General features: G+C 42.0%; 1 protein-coding gene across 1 annotated transcript in view; it reads right to left on the bottom strand.

The window, feature by feature from the left end:
- The window catches only part of SLC26A7 (solute carrier family 26 member 7), a 135017-nt gene that overhangs the window by 72473 nt on the left and 42617 nt on the right, over window positions 1–19927 (bottom strand). The window contains exon 4 of the mRNA XM_065399357.1: window positions 12437–12601. Coding sequence (XP_065255429.1) covers window positions 12437–12601 — 165 coding nt within the window. The remainder of the gene's footprint in view (window positions 1–12436; window positions 12602–19927) is intronic.

Below are 19927 nucleotides of genomic sequence, written 5' to 3' on the forward strand. Positions count from 1 at the left end.
ACTCTCAAATTTTAAAGTCATCTTATTCAGTCACTGTCTAACCTTTGTAAATAACATTCTTTTATAAGAGTAATAAGTAATAGGTGAACGATGAGTAAAAAACCACCATCTCTAACCACACGGTGTCCTTGTGTAATGCATCAAGGAGGATGTTATACTGAATGGCTTGAGACTTGGCTATTAATATATCATCACTGCCCAAAAATGTACATTACAGACAGCATGGGACTTTGCCTCTGTTCCCCACAAGAAGCTGGGATCAATTAGGACAAAAGAAAAAATTGGAAAGCTGTGTCAAAGTGTCTACAAAGTCATCCTTGGCTCAGAAACTATGAAAATACATATCCATATCGAAAACAAAGTTGGTAAGAGGAAAGAGAAGAGTTAGACTGATTCCCATTCTCAGAAATCAAAGAGCTGCAAGCTTATTTCAAATGACCAGTTTCTGCTGAAGTGTCAGCATTTGATGATCCATGTGTAGCAACAATGAATTTAAGTCTTTACTAGATGAACTGAGACATCCTGGATATATTTAATTTAAACAATAAAGATGTCTATCTACACTGTCCAAAGATAATTTTTATGTCTTTCCTCTGTACTAGACATTTTTAAAAACAGGTAAAAATTTCATTTCCACGAACTTGAGGGAATCACTGTAGTGTTTAATCAAGGATTTCCATCAAATAGAAAGTTTATAAGTATGCAGGAGAGTCACAATCTAATGTACAAATCAGAACATGGAATATTCTTACACTTGGACATCCTCTTTAGTGTTCCTTCTATGAAGAATATAGATGCTACTTTGTCTGCCATTTAATCTTTAAAATACTTCAATTGAAGTTATAGCCAAGGCTCCCAGAAGTCCATGGCAGTTATAGATCAGTTTCTGTAACAAACATTTCTGCAGGAAATTTTTACTAAATTATATGTCAAGAATAATCTGTGTCCATAGTATTTCCAAGAACCATAAAACTGTAATCTCTTTGTATATTCATCTACATGCATAAATACATACATACACATACATTACACAGTGTTGTATACACATGTACGCACACACACATTCCCCACATGCATGGTGGAGACTCTGTCTAGACTAGGATTTAAAGACAATTTTAGATAGCGTTAGCTAGCTTGATTTAATTAACATCTTATAACGCTCTAATCAAGACAAAGCAACTGTACCTTAGAACACGGTACGTACCATTATTGTCTCTTGGCTGGAGGTTCTAGAGTCGACTAGAAGGTGTTATTAGATTGAGCTAGCTAACTGAATCTCATATCACACCTTTACACCTTAGTCTGGACAAGGTCTATGGGATCAACTGCAGAGCTATGTAATGAACTGCATTTATTATGTACCTTCAACCACATCACTTTATCGATCTCTAGCTAGATCTACCATTCCAGCCCCTTGAGCAGCTTCAAACAAATGCCATTTTAAAAAAATCCCTAACTTCCCAAACTAATGTTTCCCCTTTCCCCTGTAAATCTGGAATTCCAACGCCTCCCCCTTGCAATTACACCAAACAGGGGAAGGCTCACGGGCCAAAAAATGGAGCTTAATATCATTGCAAATGAAGAATTCCCAATATTCCATGGGATAAAAGCTTTGCTTCTGGCCCCGGTAGGTCCAGCATCTCAAGACATTCAAATAGTGACATTATGTATAGAAAAGTTATTGTAAGTAATTTTTAAATTTTAAATTTGTAGGTAATTTTGAGACATGTACAGTGGGAATCATTGAGAGAGAAATCCTGGCTTTTGAGATGGAAGGAATTACATTAATCATATTTTTAAAACTAATTTTTCTGTAAAAAATGTGACATATACAGAAAATTATTGTTATTAATTATTTTACATCACCCAAAAATGTACCAGGCAATTTACAGTACATATAAAAAATAATATGCCAGTTCTGCATTTGAGATAACCTGGATTACTTACTTTGACTTTACCATTAATTAGTAATGTGATCAAACCAAACAGACTGATGACACCTTTATGCCATACCACCCCACACCATCACGTACACAATGGGATCTACCCTTAATCTCAAATTCAACCAACTAAAAATGGTCCTGCTTCATGGTTGTGATGGCCACAGAATGCTGTGCTTCCTGACTGATTTAATTCCCATGAAATATGAGTTCAACCTGCCTTTTTTTAAAAATTACCCTACTAACTGCAACTTTTCAAACAACTCACCTGTGCTGCTCTTTACTTTTTAGCTTAAGATCTTAACTTGGATATTTGAAAACTTCCAGTTAAGCTTTATAAATAACTAAATGTTAAAAGATAAGTGTTAATGAAATCCACAACCATGCTTAGAGAGGAAACATTGCCCTTCTAAGAACTTAAAATGCAAGCTAGTGTAGGTTTATCCAGAGATTTATTTACTTACCAAGGTCAAGGTAGCATAGTACATTAGTTTTTTCACCTCTAGACCTATTGATTGCAACTGTTCTTTTCACACGCTAAAAGTTAAGCAGGTGAATAAGTGTTTGCAGGATCCGGGCCTTAGATCAGATAATAAGTGAAAATATACTTCATTACCCACATTACAAAGCTACTGCTCAGTTTAGTATTATTGACAGTCACTGTTCAAAAAGGTCCAAACCTTTTTGTAGGTTTAATCTGCAGTACACTGAAACAAAGGTGGCAGAGATGGGTCATATTAAAGTGCTTCCATCAATAAGTGCACACATATGAAGCCATGCCTTGGAAAGCCTGGGTCTATTCATTTCATTGGAATGACATCAGAATAGCAGAATCAACAGCTTATTTTTTATGAAACTATGTGCATGCCCTTTGCAAAATATATAATATACCTCTTAGTATTAAAGCATTTAACCACATATTACACTATACATTCAATCAGTAAGCTCAAAATGTTTTATAGAGTTAACACTGAGCATTTTTATATTACAGGTCTGTGATAACACTGATGTCTAACCCACAAAACATATGTATAAACATTTTCAACAGACACATCATTAATTACATATTTAAATATATACATACACTGGTGATGTATATACTGCGAGAGCTCATAAATATGTACTCAGTGTACCAGAGTTAAGGATGTTATTACAATATTATCATTAACAAAATGTATGAACTATAAGGGTAATCAGATATTTATGTAAATTATCATAACTAGTTGTTTCCTATCTTCTTTTTTGCATGTCAGATTTTTTTTTTTTTACTAGAAAGAGGCATAGTAATATTGTGGATTATATTAATTATTTCAGCAGTCTTATCTCCTTCCAAATTTAAAAAAAAGTATTTTGGAATTTATGAGTTCATCCCCCCTCCCAAAAATAAATCTCAGGATCCCTGAAAGTTAAAATTAGGTTGATGTAACTTTCTGCATAGTTTTACTATATACACAGTGTATATTTAGTCAAGATTGTACCCAAAATCTTAATGTCCTATAAAGAGCCATGCATATTTTTGCAGGAATTTAGTGAAATTCAAGGTAATTCCCCTTGAAGTCCAGTAATTTCCCAGCAGAGCAGTAAGTAAAACTTCAGGCAACCTTCACACACAAGTAAACATACAGAGTGAAAATCACCTAAAGTGTTACTACTCTCTTGGAAAATTACTGGCCTGCAGGGAGAATTACCTTGAGCGCCACTGAATTTCTTTAAAAATTATGCACTGGCCTTACAGAGTAATAACACATTTAGGTGACCTTAACTATCTGCACACTGTATATAAGGCAACTGTGAATAGGATTGCCAGGTGTCCAGTTTTCAACCGGATCGCCAGGTCGAAAAGGGACCCTGGTGGCTCCGGTCAGCACTGCTGACTGGGCCGTTAAAAGTCTGTTCAGCATCACAGAAGGGCTAAGGCAGACTCCCATGAGCCTGCCATGGCTCAGCGCGGCTCCCGGAAGCAGCAGCATGTCTCCCCTCTGGCTCCTAGGTGTAGGACCAGTCCCAGTGCTCTGCGCGCTGCCCCTGCCCCGAGCACCAGTTCCACAGCACCCATTGGCTGGGAACCACGGCCAATGGGAGCTGCAGTGGTGGCGCCTGCGGATGGGGCAGTGAGCAGAACCTCCTGGCCGTGCCTCTGCATAGGAGCCAGAAGGGGGACATGCCGCTGCTTCCTCTAGCTGACTGAGGTAAGCGCCGCCCGGAGCCTTCTCCCCTGACCACCTCCCGAGCCCCAACCCCCTCCCTGCAACCCTGATCTCCTCCCACCCTCCGCAACCCTCAATCCCAGCCTGGAGCACTCTCCTGCACCCCAAACCGCTCAGCCCCACGCCAGAGCCTGCACCCCCAGCTGGAGCCCTCACACCTCCCCATGTCCCAACCCTCTGTCCCAGCCCTGATCCCCCTCCTGCACTCCAAATCCCTCAGCCCCAGCCCAGAGCCCCCTCCTGCACTCCAAATCCCTCATCCCCAGCCCAGCCCCAGAGCCCGCACCCCAAGCCAGAGCCTCACCCCCCCCTCGCACCCCAACCCTCTGCCCTAGCCCAGAGCCCCCTCCCACATCCTGAACCCCTCATTTTTGGCCCCACCCCAGAACCCACATCCCCAGCCCAGAGCCCATACTGCCTCCCACACCCCAACCCCCTGCCTCAGCCCGGAGGCCCCTCCCATACTCCAAACCCCTCGGCTCTACCCCCCAGCCCGGAGCCCCCTCCTGTACCCCAAGTCCCTCATCCCCAGCCCCACCCCAGAGTCCACACCCCCAGCCAGTGTCCTCACCCCCTCCCACACCGCAACCAACTGAGCCAGCCCAGTGAAAATGAGCGAGTGAGTGAGGGTGGGGAGAGCAAGCGATAGAGGGAGGGGCAATGGAGTGAGCGGGGGAGGGGCCTCAGAGAAGAGCAGGGCATCAGAGAAGGGGTGGGGCAAGGGTGTTTGGTTTTGTGCGAGTAGAAAGTCAGCAACCCTAACTGTGCATAGTATAGAAAGACTGTGTACGCTGAAACATTAGTGAGTTCTTCTGCCTTTTTTAAAGAGGTTAAATTAAAACCATGAAGATTAGCTCCAAAAACGGGTGCAGATGTTAAAAAAAATAAAATAAGAGATTAAAAACAACAAATTAGTCAAAAGAGTCTGTTCTCCAATCAATACAACTTAACTGGCAAAAAGACCCCATTAAATTTTTTTAAGTGTTTCTTTCCATTGTTTGGTCAGCAAATGCAACCCATATTGAGAATAAATCTTCTGGCAGCTGCTGTAGATGTTTTAAGCCTAAAATCTGAATAATTTAGTTAGGGAACATGTTAAAAGTTAGAAGACCAAAGTGAGAGTGTATACAGTAACTCCTCACTTAACGTTGTAGTTATGTTCCTGAAAAATGCGACTTTAAGTAAAACAATGTTAAGCGAATCCAATTGCCCCATAAGAATTAATGTAAATGAGGGGGTTAGGTTCCAGGGAATTTTTTTTCACCAGACAAAAGACTATATTATATATATATACACTCACACAGTATAAGTTTTAAACAAACAATTTAATACTGGTACACAGTGATGATGATTGTGAAGCTTGGTTGGGGTGGAGGAGTCAGAGGGTGGGATATTTCCCAGGGAATGCCTTACTGCTAAATGATGAACTAGCAATTGGCTGAGCCCTCAAGGGTTAACTCTCACACTCTACAAGGCAGCAGGAATGGAGGGAGGGGAGACAGCATCGCAGACAGAGACAGAGACACACACCGTGTGTGTGTGTGTGTGAGAGAGAGAGAGAGATACGCATTTCCCCTTTAAGTACACTGCCTTGTTAATTAGATCAGCTTGCTGAGACCGCAGCTGCTGCCATCAAGCTCCCTCCATCCTGAGCCCTGTCCTGTGTCCTCCCTGCTCTATGGAAGATCAGCGCCCCCTTTCCTCCCCTCCCTCCTCTCCCCCCGCACAGCAAGCAGGAGTCTTGGGGAGCAGCTCCAAGGCAGAGGGCAGGAACAGCACATGGCAGTGGGGGGAGGGACAGCTGCAATTGCTAGCCTGCTGGGCAGCTGCTGCACAGGGAACTTAGGGGAGCAGGGAGCTGATAGGGGGAGCTGATAGGGGGGCTGCTGGTCCACCCTGGTTCCAAGCCCCCACTAGCTCGCTGCAATGGGCTGCTCTTCCTGCAAGCAGTGGACAAAGCAGGCAGCTGCCAAATGACGTTAGAAGGGAGCATTGAACAACTTTAAACGAGCATGTTCCCTAACTGATCAGCAACGTAACAACGAAACAACGTTAACTGGGACGACTTTAAGTGAGGACCTACTGTACAAGAAAATGAGATTTAATAAATCACAAAAGTGTGTTCTTTACTCAGAAATCCCACAGACCCCTGGTCTTCAAAGTAGATTTGTTCTCCACATATAAATCTCATTTGTACATATTTAATTGTGAGCTCATTCTCCTTAAAAGAAAATGTTTCATTGCCTTGGTTTCCTTTTGACTTTCCTATCCCACTTCATTAACATTCTTGGTTCCTGCTTTGCAGCCCTGAGGGGTATCTGAGTTAGAAAACATGCTAAAGTAGGTGGGAGGGAGGTTTGAGTGGAATGAAGAAAAAAAGAGGCTATGCAGCAGTATTCAGATTATGTGAGTTTTAGAGAAAATAAAAGAAAATGTTCAAAAAGACTAGCTGCCAAACTCACCTTTTACTCTCTGGTCACGTGCACAATTGTACATAATTATTTAGTACAGTTCTCATATAAAACTAATATCATGGCAACTAATGTTGGCTATTTTATTGCATGGTGCTTCTGAGTGAGATACTGGTGCCTTCTCAAACCAATCCATATGTGTTAATATGCCCAAGGAATTTTTCTAGTTTTTATAGTGCCTTTAAAGCAAAACCATGCCTTCTAATAAACAGACATTTCTTTGTTTCACAATGGTGCAACAGGGGAGGCCTCCTGATTCAAACTCAGAAAGTAGGGCAATCGGCTAGATATCTTAGATGCCTGTACACGAACGAAAGAAGCGTGGGAAACAAGCAGGAAGAATTGGAAGTCCTGGCACACTCAAGGAACTATGATGTGATTGGAATAACAGATACTTGGTGGGCTAACTCACATGACTGGAGCACTGTTATGGATGGGTATAAACTGTTCAGGAGGGACAGGCAGGGGAGAAAAGGTGGAGGAGTTGCACTATATGTAAGAGAGCAGTATGATTGCCCAGAGCTCCAGTATGAAACTGGAGAAAAGCCTGTTGAGAGTTTTTGGGTTAAGTTTAGAGGCGAGAGCAACAAAGGTGATGTCGTGGTGGGCGTCTGCTATAGACCACCAGACCAGGAGGATGAGGTAGACGAGGCTTTCTTCGGACAACTAACAGAAGTTTCCAGATCACAGGCCCTGGTTCTCATGGGGGATTTCAATCACCCTGACATCTGCTGGGAGAGCAATACAGCAGTGCACAGACAATCCAGGAAGTTTTTGGAGAGTGCTGGGGACAACTGCCTGGTGCAAGTGCTGGAGGAACCAACTAGGGGCCGTGCTCCTCTTGACCTGCTGCTCACAAACAGGGAAGAATTGATAGGGGAAGTAGAAATGGGTGGCAACCGGGGCAGCAGGGACCATGAGATGGTCGAGTTCAGGATCCTGACAAAAGGAAGAAAGGAGAGCAGCAGAATATGCACCCTGAACTTCAGAAAAGCAGACTTTGACTCCCTCTGGGAAGTGATGGGGAGGATCACCTGGGAGACTAATATGAGTGGGAAAGGAATCCAGGAGAGCTGGCTGTATTTTAAAGAAGCCTTATTGAGGGTGCAAGAGCAAACCATCCCAGTGTGCAGAAAGAATAGCAAATATGGCAGGCAACGAGCTTGTTTTAGCAGAGAAATCTTCAGTGAGTTTAAACACAAAAAGGAAACTTACAAGAAGTGGAAACTTGGACAGATGACTAGGGAGGAGTATAAAAATATTGCTCGAGCATGCAGGGGTGTAACCAGGAAGGCCAAATCACAATTGGAGTTGTAGCTAGCAAGGGATGTGAAGGGTAACAAGAAGGGTTTCTACAGGTATGTTAGCAACAAGAAGGTGGTCAGGGAAAGTGTGGGACCCTTACTGAATGGGGGAGGCAACCTAGTGACAAATGAGGTGGAAAAAGCTGAAGTACTCAATGCTTTTTTTGCCTCGATTTTCACAGACAAGATCAGCTCCCAGACTGCTGCACTGGGCAGCACAATATGGGGAGGAGGTGAGCGGCCCTCAATGGTGAAAGAACAGGTTAAGGACTATTTAGAAAAGCTGGACATGCACAAGTCCCCGGGGCCGGGTGCAATGCATTCGAGGGTCCTGAGGGAGTTGGCTGATGTGATTGCAGAGCCATTGGCCATTATCTTTGAAAACTCGTGGCGATCAGGAGAGGTCCCAGATGATTGGAAAAAGGCAAATATAGTGCCCATCTTTAAAAAAGGGAAGGAGGAGAATCCAGGGAACTACAGACCAGTCAGCCTCACCTCAGTCCCTGGAAAAATCATGGAGCAGGACCTTAAGGAATCCATTTTGAAGCACTTGGAGGAGAGAAAGGTGATCAGGAACAGTCAACATGGATTCACCAAGGGCAAGTCATGCCTGACCAACCTGATTGCCTTCTATGATGAGATAACTGGCTCTGTGGATATGGGGAAAGCGGTGTACGTGATATACCTTGACTTTAGCAAAGCTTTTGTTATGGTCTCCCACAGTATTCTTGCCAGCAAGTTAAAGAAGTATGGATTGGATGAATGGACTATATGATGGATAGAAAGCTGGCTAGATCGTCAGGCACAATGGGTAATGATCAACAGCTTGATGTCTAGTTGGCAGCCGGTATCAAACGGAGTGCCCCAGGGGTTGATCCTGGGGCTGGTTTTGTTCAACATCCTCATTAAAGATGAAGGGGGGAAGGGATAGCTCAGTGGTTTGAGCATTGGCCTGCTAAACCCAGGGTTCTGAGTTCAATCCTTGAGGGGGCCATTTAGGGAACTGGTGTAAAAATCTGTCTGGGGATTGGTCCTGCTTTGAGCAGGGGATTGGACTAGATGACCTCCTGAGGTCCCTTCCAACCCTGATATTCTATGATTAATGATCTGGATGATGGGATAGATTGCAACCTCAGCAACTTCGCGGCTGACACTAAGCTGGGGGAGAGGTATATACACTGGAGGGTAGGGATAGGGTCCAGAGTGACCTAGACGGATTGGGCCAAAAGAAATCTGCTGAGGTTCAGCAAGGATAGGATGGAAGAATCCCATGCAGTGCTACAGGCTGGGGACTGATTGGCTAAGCAGCAGTTCTGCAGAAACGGACCTGGGGATTACAGTGGATGAGAAGCTGGATATGAGTCAACAGTGTGCCCTTGTTGCCAAGAAGGCTAACGGCATATTGGGCTGCATTAGTAGGAGCATTGCCAGCAGATCAAGGGAAGTGATTATTCCCCTCTATTCGGCACTGGTAAGGCCACATCTGGAATACTGCATCCAGTTTTGGGGCCCCCACTACAGAAAGTGTGTACAAACTGGAAAGAGTCCAGCGGAGGGCAACAAAAATGATTAGGGGGTTGGGGCACATGACTTATGAGGAGAGGCTGAGGGAACTGGGCTTATTTAGTCTGCAGAAGAGAAGAGGGAGGGGGGATTTGACAACAGCCTTCAACTACCTAAAGGGGGGTTCCAAAGAGGATGGAGCTCAACTCTTCTCAGTGGTGGCAGATGACAGAACAAGGAGCAATGGTCTCAAGTTGAAGTGGAGGAGGTCTAGATTGGATATCAGGAAAAACTATTTCACTAGGAGGGTGGTGAGGCACTGAAATGGGTTACCTAGGGAGGTGGTGGAACTGAAATGGGTTACCTAGGGAGGTGGTGGAACTGAAATGGGTTACCTAGGGAGGTGGTGGAATCTCCATCATTAGAGGTTTTTAAGTGCGGCTTGACAACACCCTGACTGGGATGATTTAGCTGGTGTTGGTCCTGCTTTGAGCAGGGGGTTGGACTAAATGACCTCCTGAGGTCTCTTCGAACCCTAATCTTCTATGATTCTATGATGATTTAAAATAAACTTTTTACAAAAACTTCTATACAAGAAAACATCTTTTTTTTTTTTGCAAACTGAACAAAGGAGGGAAGGGTTTGATATCAGCAGAAGTAAAGAAGTGTGGCAAAGACAGCTAGGATATGTCAGAGACAAACAAACATACAAGGGATAAGGAAGAAAATTTCCTCAAAGGTTCTTAATGACCTCATTTATGATATCACCAGCATCCTAAAATAGAATTATTTCCTTGTATTACTGCTGTTCTCTAAGAACATAACATAAGAATGGCCATACTGGGTTAAACCAAAGGTCCATCTAGCCCAGTATCCTGTCTTCCGACAGTGGCCAATGTCAGGTGCTTCATAGGGAATGAACAGAACAGGTAATCATCAAGTGATCCATCTCCTTTCAGCCATTTCCACCTTCTGGCAAACAGAGACTAGGGACACCATCCCTGCCCATCCTCGCTAATAGCCATTGGTAGACCTATCCTCCATTAATTTATTTAATTCTTTTTTAAATCCTGTTAGTGTCTTGGCCTTCACGTCATCTATTATTTCTTATATTGTATGATCTGATTGTCTCTTGGCTGCAGTACTTGTTAGTCATCTCCACCCGATGACAATATTCCTTTATGTAGATACGCTCTCCATGTAACTGGCATAGCAGTGCTAGAAGAGTCATACTTTATATCAAAGGTACATTTACAAAGGGTTAATAAATGGTAAATCATTTGTTATCGTCCAATAGGTTGCTTATGACACCTTGCACTTATGTGCCTATAACCATCTGGAACTCGTATTATTCATGTTTGTTCCATGCGAAATAACAAACATTAATAATTTATTAGCCCTTTATCAACTACTTATAAATGTACCCTTAATATAAAAGTATGACCAAAAGAACCTTTCTAAAAAGCAAAATTCCCCAATCAGGGAGATCATTAGACCAATCTCCCCATTGCCTGGAGATTTTCAGAGAACACATTTTAAATCCTCCCCTTGCCTGACTCAAATATGGGAACCGAATTAAATAGTGACTGAGGAGCAAGAGTGACACAAAGAAATATGGTCCATGTTAATCAAATAACTAGTTCTACTTTAGGGGCTAGACAAACTGCACGTGTTCTAAGTAGAACCAAATTTTTTTTTCAGCAAGAAATGCAGATTCAGAGACACCGAAACATTTCTTGAATTAATGTCAATTACCTCAAATTGTTTCAATTACCTCCCTCAAAATTCAGACCATGTAGAAATGCTTGATTTCAACATTTTCTAAATGAAACATTTTGATTTTTCAATTCAAAACAACTTTTAGTATAGAAATTTTCTTTTATTTTTTAAAAAATTTAAATGTTAAAAACTACTCAAAATTGAATAAAATGTTTTATTTCAGGTTGAATAAAACATTTCATTTGATTCAAAATGAATTTTTTTCCTCAACTTTTCTATTCGCTAAAAATGTAAAAAATATTGTTTTTAAGTCCATCTGAAACAAACATTTTTTCAAATTTTGTTTCAATTTTGTGGCGTTGCCAAAAAATAAAAAATTCTGCTATTTGCCCAGTTCCAGTTCTAAGGACAAGGGCCCTTGCTTCAGATAGTAAACAGACACTCATTCTTTAGTTGCCCATCAGCTGAGTGTATGCAAACTATCACCCTAACAAGGAGCAACACTATTAGTTATACTGTGCTGGAAGAACAAGGTCAAATGCCTACAAGGAAAGCTTTTTTCTACCGTGGATTATCCTAGAGAATGTGTTCTCAGAATTGTGTTTCCCATGTAAGGTCATGTAACTTTGCCATGGAAGGCTCCATGCAATCATGTTTACCTTCAGAGTTTAAATTCCCAAAGGGCTGCAGCTTTATCCTGCTGCACGCACGATACGGCGATTAAAATAAAGTGATAAACTCGACGTGTGTTTGTGAGAAGAATGTGCCATATCATAAAATAGCAGTAGCATATACAAGGTAACTGTTGCACAGGACATCCACAAATCATGTATCATATTTCTTTCACCTCACTAATATTCAAGAAAATGTGACATGAAACATGTCTGGAATGAAAGCTGAAATGCTGTGGTATTCCCTCAGACCGGATATTCAACAAAGGTTAACACTCCCTGAATCACCCTATAAACTGGGTATTGTTTAGCCTCGTTTGAATGAAAAATTATGAAATATTGCTAATTTTTAAATCAAATAATTAGAACTATTGACAAAGCTGCAAAACGTGACCACTTATTTTTAAACCAGAAAACACAAAGGATCAATCTGGGGCCTAATCCCGCTAGTTCTTACTCACTCAAATAATCCCTATTAACAAATCCTACTGATTTGAATGGGACAGCTAACATGAGGGTTCACACAATCATGTCCTTACCTCCATGTCTCCCTTTCCAAAAACTATAGATGTTAAACAGAATGTTAGCAAACCAATGTGATATCTCCGCTCGTGAACTCACATAAAAGAATCCCAGGGGCCCAGATATATATGGCATTTTCATTCCCAGCAGATACTTGACTTGTGAAGTCACAACATGCGTAGCTGCTCCTGTTGTCATTGCGCTTATCACCGGTTCCGTCAACAAGAACGTGGCGCTGCCCAAGTGCAGCACAAACATTGCTACCTAAGAAACCAAAGATATATATCAGTGATTACATTAAAATGCAGGTTTCCCAGTGTTAATGCAATGAGAGATACCCTTTTAATAAACCAGGAGATAAATGGCTGTGTTAGCAAATCAAAAGGAGCAGTTTCAGATGCATGCTGTGAAACATGAATATAGCTTAAAGTGAAACACATGAAATCTTTTTGTAAGTTTATTTTATACTATCTCACTAACACAACTAGTTTACCAGGCTCTAAAATGAGATTAGTTACAACAGCTGGGTCAGTCAAAGTATGGTCACACAATGACTTCTCTAAATATTGGCTCTACTTGTTATTCTCCCCTGTTCAAATATATGAACACAGTGAACAATGTAAAAATCATCTACTCATCAGGGCAGCATAAAGTCAGAGAATTCACATTCAATACAGTATTTGATTAAAGTATCTGAAATCACAAATGACTAAGAGCCAGATCTCTGGGCCCTGAGAAAGTTGGCTCTAAATCACCGTTCCACTCTACTGATATTCGGCTTGAATAGGCTGAGGTCTACAATAAGTTATGCCAGCTAACCTATCCCCAGCTACACCATCTTAATACCACTTGGGGACTCCTCTTATGTCAGGAGAATCTCCAGCTGCTCATGGCTCCATCCCCTTTGCACTGAGTGGCACAAAGGAAATGTAGCTGGGAACTGGTTCTAAGACACTGGAGCATCCATAGATGTTTTCTCCTTACAGAGAGACTTGGATGTCTATACACCTATTTGCTCCCCTTTGATATCCACGGGGAGTACCAAAATACATGTGCTGTAACTATCTGGAGAAAATCAACAAGCTACTGGTTGAAAGTTGCAATAAAATTAGAATGTGATAAAGATATTTAAAATCTACTTTTCTATGTTTAAACAGTGTATTTGGAAAATAGTTGCATCAGCTTAAAGAGGAATGAGACAGGACATTTTAAATTGAGAAAGTAAATGACAGTGGGACAAATGCTACTTCCAGTTACACTAGTGTAATCCTCTGCTAACAAACGTATATTGGATTCCATCAGTATAATTAGGAGCAGAATTTGGCCCAGCTTTTTTTGATTATGAAGATGATTTCACGTTTTTTAGAAACTTGTATAGAAACACAGGAATTGACATACTGAGACAGAACAATGACCTAGCTAATCCAGTATCCTGTTCACATCAGCTGCTGTCACACCAGATGCTTCAGAGGAATAAACCATCACCTCCAACTGTACAGAATCCTATAATACTATAATGTGATCAGTTTGATAGCCCTAGTAATTTTCTTCTAGCAGTGAGTGTAACTATGGATGCTATTATTAATCATGTAATATCTAACCCTTTTCTGAATCATACTGAACTCTCTGCCTTAATTATATCCTGCTACAAACAGAAGGTTCCACACATTGTACGTTGGGTAAAAAAAGCATCCCCTTTTATCTGTTTTATTTTTTTCCCTTTACATTGTATATGTTCATGTGTTTTAGAATTAGTGCACAGGTTAAAAAAAGAGATGACCAGCTGACCACCTCTTTACAATTTGTTATGATGCCTTTATCACTTCTCCTTTTTCATCTAATTAACGCTCATCTTTTAAAATGATCATTGTATAGAAACCCCACCATGCCTCTAATAACTTTCACTGCCTTTCTTTGGACAGTTTCTACTACAGTATGGAATTTGTGTATGGGACTGCCCAAAGCTGAGTGCAGTATTCAAAGTAAGTTATACCAGTGTAATACACTGACACTTTAATATTTTCCTTAGTACACTCTGTCCTTCTGTAAATACACCCTAACTGCTTATTAGTATGTCTCCCCATTCCTGCAGATACAGCAGACGTCCTAACTGAAGGGTATACAATGACACCTTGATCCTCTCCATGAAAACTCTCAAGTCTGTTATGTATGCGTAGGTTAAATTGATAATTTCTGTGAGGATTAACTTGTGCTTATCCATGTTGAATTTCATCCTTCTAGAGTTCCTTACAGGCTCCTTAGTAGTGACTAATCTAAAGCAATTACTTGCATATATTATTGCTCTTTGCACACAAGTATCATTTAATTTTTCACTATACATTTCACCTGCATACACAATTAGTAGTCATTGTACCAGTGCATCTGTATTGAAACTCCCAGAGTGGCTGGCTTTTAGTTTACCTGACAAATCTCTAGTGTATGCAGTGTTGTTGTAGCCGTGCTGGTCCCAGGATATTAGAGAAATAAGGTGGATGAGGTAATATCTTTTATTAGACCAACTTTTGTTGGTGAGAGACAAGCTTTTGAGCTTAGACAGAGCTCTTCTTCAGGTCTGAGAAGAAGAGCTCTGTGTAAGCTCAAAAGCTTGTCTCTCTCACCAACAGAAGTTGGTCCAACGAAAGAGATTACCTCACCCACCTTATCTCTCTAAAGTTCTAGTGAGCACTCTTCCTACTTCATCTGAAATTATTTCTCTATACTGCCCTTAAATAGCTGGCAAATTGCTCAGTGCCATAGGAATTGAGAGCACTGCCACCCAATACTGAATCCTACTAAGGACAATTGCTGATAAACTTATGGTGAGTATTATTATTATTAATTTGTATTACTATAGTGCCTAGAAGCCCTAGTCAGAGACTAAGATCTGCTTGTGCTACGAGCTGCACAGACAGCATACAAAGATGGTTCCTGACCCAAAGAGCTTATTAAAGAGCCTTCAGGATGGGGTCATTGGGCATATCAAAGGTCATCACTCCACATCCACTAGGAAGAGGGCTGCATTCTCTAAACAGGAACCAGAAGTGTAGAGAATGAATAAAATAAATCCCTATGAAATAGCCCTTAAACTGATAAACTTTTGCTGTGAAAACTCCCCCAGTAAAGAATAAATACCTAAAAACCCAGCACCATCTCAGTGAAATTCAAAGGTCAAGCAGTCCCTTGGGAACCTACCCTTACTGAACACTATTGGGGAGGCTGAGGGATATGGCACTGGCAACCAATCACAGTGTAATTCTGCTGGAGAATATAGTCAGTTATTAATGATTATTTATTATTTATATTACAGTAGCAACCAAAGACCCCAAACAGAGATTAGGGCCCCATTTATATTAAGCACCGTACAACAGAACCCTGTGCCAAAGATACCATGAGTTGGAAACATGTCATCATATATAGTTTTACAGAAATGAAATAATTACTGGCAAATATATATCTTGCAAAGAACACAGGAAATAGAAGAGTGCTATTGTCTATGAATGCATAAGAAATAAAACAGCACTTGGATAACCAATACTTTAAAACAAAAAAAGCCACATTCCCTTCTTTCACAAAAATTAAGACAGCAATAGGAAAGGACAAGTTTGGCCTCTCAAGCCCAAAATTAGTAATTACCATGTCATAACATTTTGGTTGGCTGTTAACATTGATGCCTATCAGAATTCTCAAAACAACGTTCACAGTACCAAGGTTCAATAAGAAAGCTAATCTCTGTCCAATAGTGAAGTTTTCTTTTGTTTGTTTTTTAAATCATCTTATGTTCTAAGTGCAACAAATCTTTTTAAAAATGCAGTGTAGTTTAGCCTCCAGTGAATCAGGATGGACATTTATACAACAGTATATTCTTGGCAACAAGGTCACATGGACAACTATGGAGGGAGAAGTACATAAACATTACAAAAAAATTTGCTATTTGGTAGGTGAGAGGTAAATTATGGGAAATTTTGTCATGTTTGTAGAAGATTGACACATGCTCTACATACTTTGCGTTTGACAAGGTTAAACCACTATTCATCTTCTTAGATCCAACTAGTTTGCTGATGCTGGGAAAACTGTAGTACCACCGCCATCTGAAGTTCACTGAGATTTTCACCTAAAACCTTCAGAATTTTTCAGACTGTTATTATTAATTTATTATTATTATTTGTATTATAATGGTACTTAGAAGCCCTAGTCATGCTTCAGGACCCCATTGTGTTAGATGCTGGACAGACACAGAACAAAAGGACAGTCCCTGACCAAAAGAGCTTACTACCTATATAGACAAGACCAAAGACTTTCTATCACAAGCACTATGAAATAGGTCACTTGGAAAACATATTGTTTGGGGTACATTTAAATGAGGCTAGATGTGAAACACCGCAAAACTATTAATATGGCCAGTTTAACATTTATGCAGCCGTTCAAATAATTCAATAGTACCCAGAAGACCTATAAACAAATCTGGATTTGGTCTCCCATTGCAAAATTAACCTCTGACTTTCCTTAAGTAAGATGCAAGACCTTATCACTATACATATATTTGTACTGCAGTTAAACAAGAACCATGTGCCCACACATCCTCCATGAAACTACTACAAAATAGGAAAGATTGGGAAACAAAAAGGAACATTCCAAGAATAAATGGGTAGAGGAATTCTCTGATGTCCTTCCAGCATGTGAAACAGAAACTACTTACATGAACAATGAACAAAGATCCATCTAAGGAAAGAAGAAATAAGGAGAATGTTTTGAAAAAGTTCCTGGATTTTAGTTGGGTGTTCGTGTTTCTGAGAAATCTGCCTAATAATATCAGTATTTATATAGTTCCAGATAGACTCTCAAGTTAACACCTCATTGTGGTGAATGGACATACTGTCCACATCTTGGAGGCTCCTGCTGCTGGTTGGTTGGAGGCAGCTTGGGGAAAGGCTGAGCTAACAGAACAAAATTCCATCAGTTTATATTACCAAAACTATTTTTCCAAAGCAATAAACAAAAATAAAAAAAGTAAAAGAACACTGTTAACCTGAAATGTAGTCAATTCCCTAAAGTAAGTTTTAAAATAGTTTCAGATACTACACCCGGCCTGGCATTCCTTTGCTGATTTTTAAGTATTTGCAGTCACAGTTTCCTGCATTTCTTAATTCTGTTTCTTCCCTGTCAATATAAGAAAGACCAACACAAACAGAAGGATTAATTACCCGAATGAACAGTTAAAACAGTGCAACTAATAATACATAAAATGATGTCAAATGCACAAAATAACCTCAATCTAGAGAAAAGTATTTTTCTCTTTTTTTTAAACTTATAGTAATATTAGGTTTTACTTGCGACTGTAACAAGAACAACATTTTCACAGATTTTGATGTTAATGGTGTCTCTAGTTTTCCTGTAAACCAAAATGTAAATTCTGGAGAAAAAAGTGACACAAAAGCAGCAGTGTTCCAGTTTCCTTGCGAGAGAAATTTTTCCAGAATCCTTTGTGTCTTCTGAGCAATCCGGATGGAGATAAACAGACCCTGCCTCGGCTCTGCCAGTTTAACATTACTGTGACTGGCACAAGCTAGAACAAAATGAGACTCCAGAGAAAGGAGGAATCAGCAGAGGAGAAAGTGAAAGAAAGAAAGAAAACGAAACAAAAAAAGCACAAAGAAGATAAAGAAGATAATGCCCAGAAGGAGCAGAGTAGAGTAGGGAGGCAAAAGAAGAAGAACAAATAATTATGTAGGACTCTGACAGGTGATTTAAAGAGATGCTGAGCCTGCAGATAAAGAGTAGAAAATACAGTATAGTGGTTGGGAATGGGAGAAATGGTAAAGAGGAGGCAGAGGGGTAAATGCTGCTTTCTCCCAGCTACCCTTCACAAGTTTATTCTGACAAAGGGGAGAGGAGAGTGAGTGATTGCTTGGCTGAGTAAAAGGAGAGGTGACTCCGAGCTGCAAAAACCTTCTATGTACATCAACCCAACCCCTACCAAAACCGTACTCTTGGCCACTCCCAAAATATCACACACACCCTTATGGCAGGTGCCCTGGATAATCACTGACAGTCCAACCACCCTTGTATAGCCAGTCAGCCTTTACAGCCAGCCAGGTGGTTGCCACACCCCTCAAACTCTCCATCCACAGGCACAGAGCAGGTGGGAGTCACTAGTTCTTCTTCGAGTGCTTGCTCATATCGATTCCAATTAGGTGTGCGCACGCCGCGTGCACGATCGGCGGAAGACTTTTACCCTAGCAACACTCGGTGGGTCGGCTGAGGCGCTCCCTGGAGTGGCGCCCTTATGGTGCTGGATATATGCCCCTGCCGAACCAGCGCCCCCTCAGTTCCTTCCTACCGCCCGTGACGGTCGTTGGAACTGTGGAGCGTGGCATAGCTGACCTCCACCTCCCTAGCTCATCAACCCGATAAGTGCTGCATTTGTAAGGCTTTCAAGCCTCGGACAAAAAAGAAGCGGGACTTTCGTTTAAAACAGCTCCTAATGGAAGCGGCACTTAGCCCGGTGCCCTCGGCACCGCGCGCGGACCAGGCATCGTCGGTCCGAAGCACGCCTCCGGCACCGGAGCGACCCGGCACCAGCAAAGTCGCTCGGCACTGGATGTCTCCGGCACCAGTACAGACACGGCACCGGTCACTATCTCCACGGCCCAAGAAGCAGCACAAACCACCTGCTGCTCCTCTGCAGTTGCAAGCACCGCCTGGGGCTCCAGTGGAGCAGCGCGCCGTGACGGACCGCACCGCGAAGGCACCAACTCCGGCACCGTCGATTCTGGCGCCGCAAGCGCCGTTGAGTCCGGTGCATCTAAGCTCCCCGTTGCACACCATGGTTGAGCTGGGCCTGCCATCCACTCACAGGAGGAGGTGGTGGAAGTTGAAAATCCTGTGGTGGACAATTTATCGGCCGATGCCCCCACACGTGTAGCCTTACCGTTCATTCGGACCATTCAGGCTAATGCCAATATGATCTGGCAGTCCCCGGCGTCTATCCCTCCCACGGCCAGAGGGGTGGAGAGGAAATACATGGTGCCCTCTAAGGACTATGAATATTTGTATGTTCACCCCCAACCTTGCTCCCTCGTTGTACAGTCTGTGAACGAGAGGGAGAGACATGGCCAGCAAGCGCCCGCCCCTAAGTCCAAGGACGCTAGGCGCCTGGATTAATTCAGGGGCAAGATTTATTCAACAGGTGGACTACAGCTCAGGGTAGCTAGCCAGCAGGCCCTCCTGAGCCATTACAACTATAACACCTGGAACTCGATGGGGAAGTTCAAGGAGTTGGTTCCCCAGGAGTCCAGGGAGGAGTTTGGGGTCTTCCTAGAAGAGGGTAAGAAAGTGGCGAGGACATCCCTGCAGGCGTCCTTAGACGCGGTGGACTCAGCGGCTAGGACTCTAGCCTCGGGCATGGCTATGCACCGCATTTCATGGCTGCAAGTGTCCGGTCTTACACCGGAACTGCAGCAAACTATACAAGACCTGCCCTGTGATGGCCAAGGTCTATTTTCAGACAAAACTAATCCCAGACTGCAGAGTCTGAAGGATAACCGGGCCATCATGCGCTCATTGGGCATGCATACCCCGGTGACGCAACAT

The sequence above is a fragment of the Emys orbicularis genome, chromosome 2 (assembly GCF_028017835.1).
Source record: "Emys orbicularis isolate rEmyOrb1 chromosome 2, rEmyOrb1.hap1, whole genome shotgun sequence".
In the NCBI taxonomy this organism is placed as follows: Eukaryota; Metazoa; Chordata; order Testudines; family Emydidae; genus Emys; species Emys orbicularis.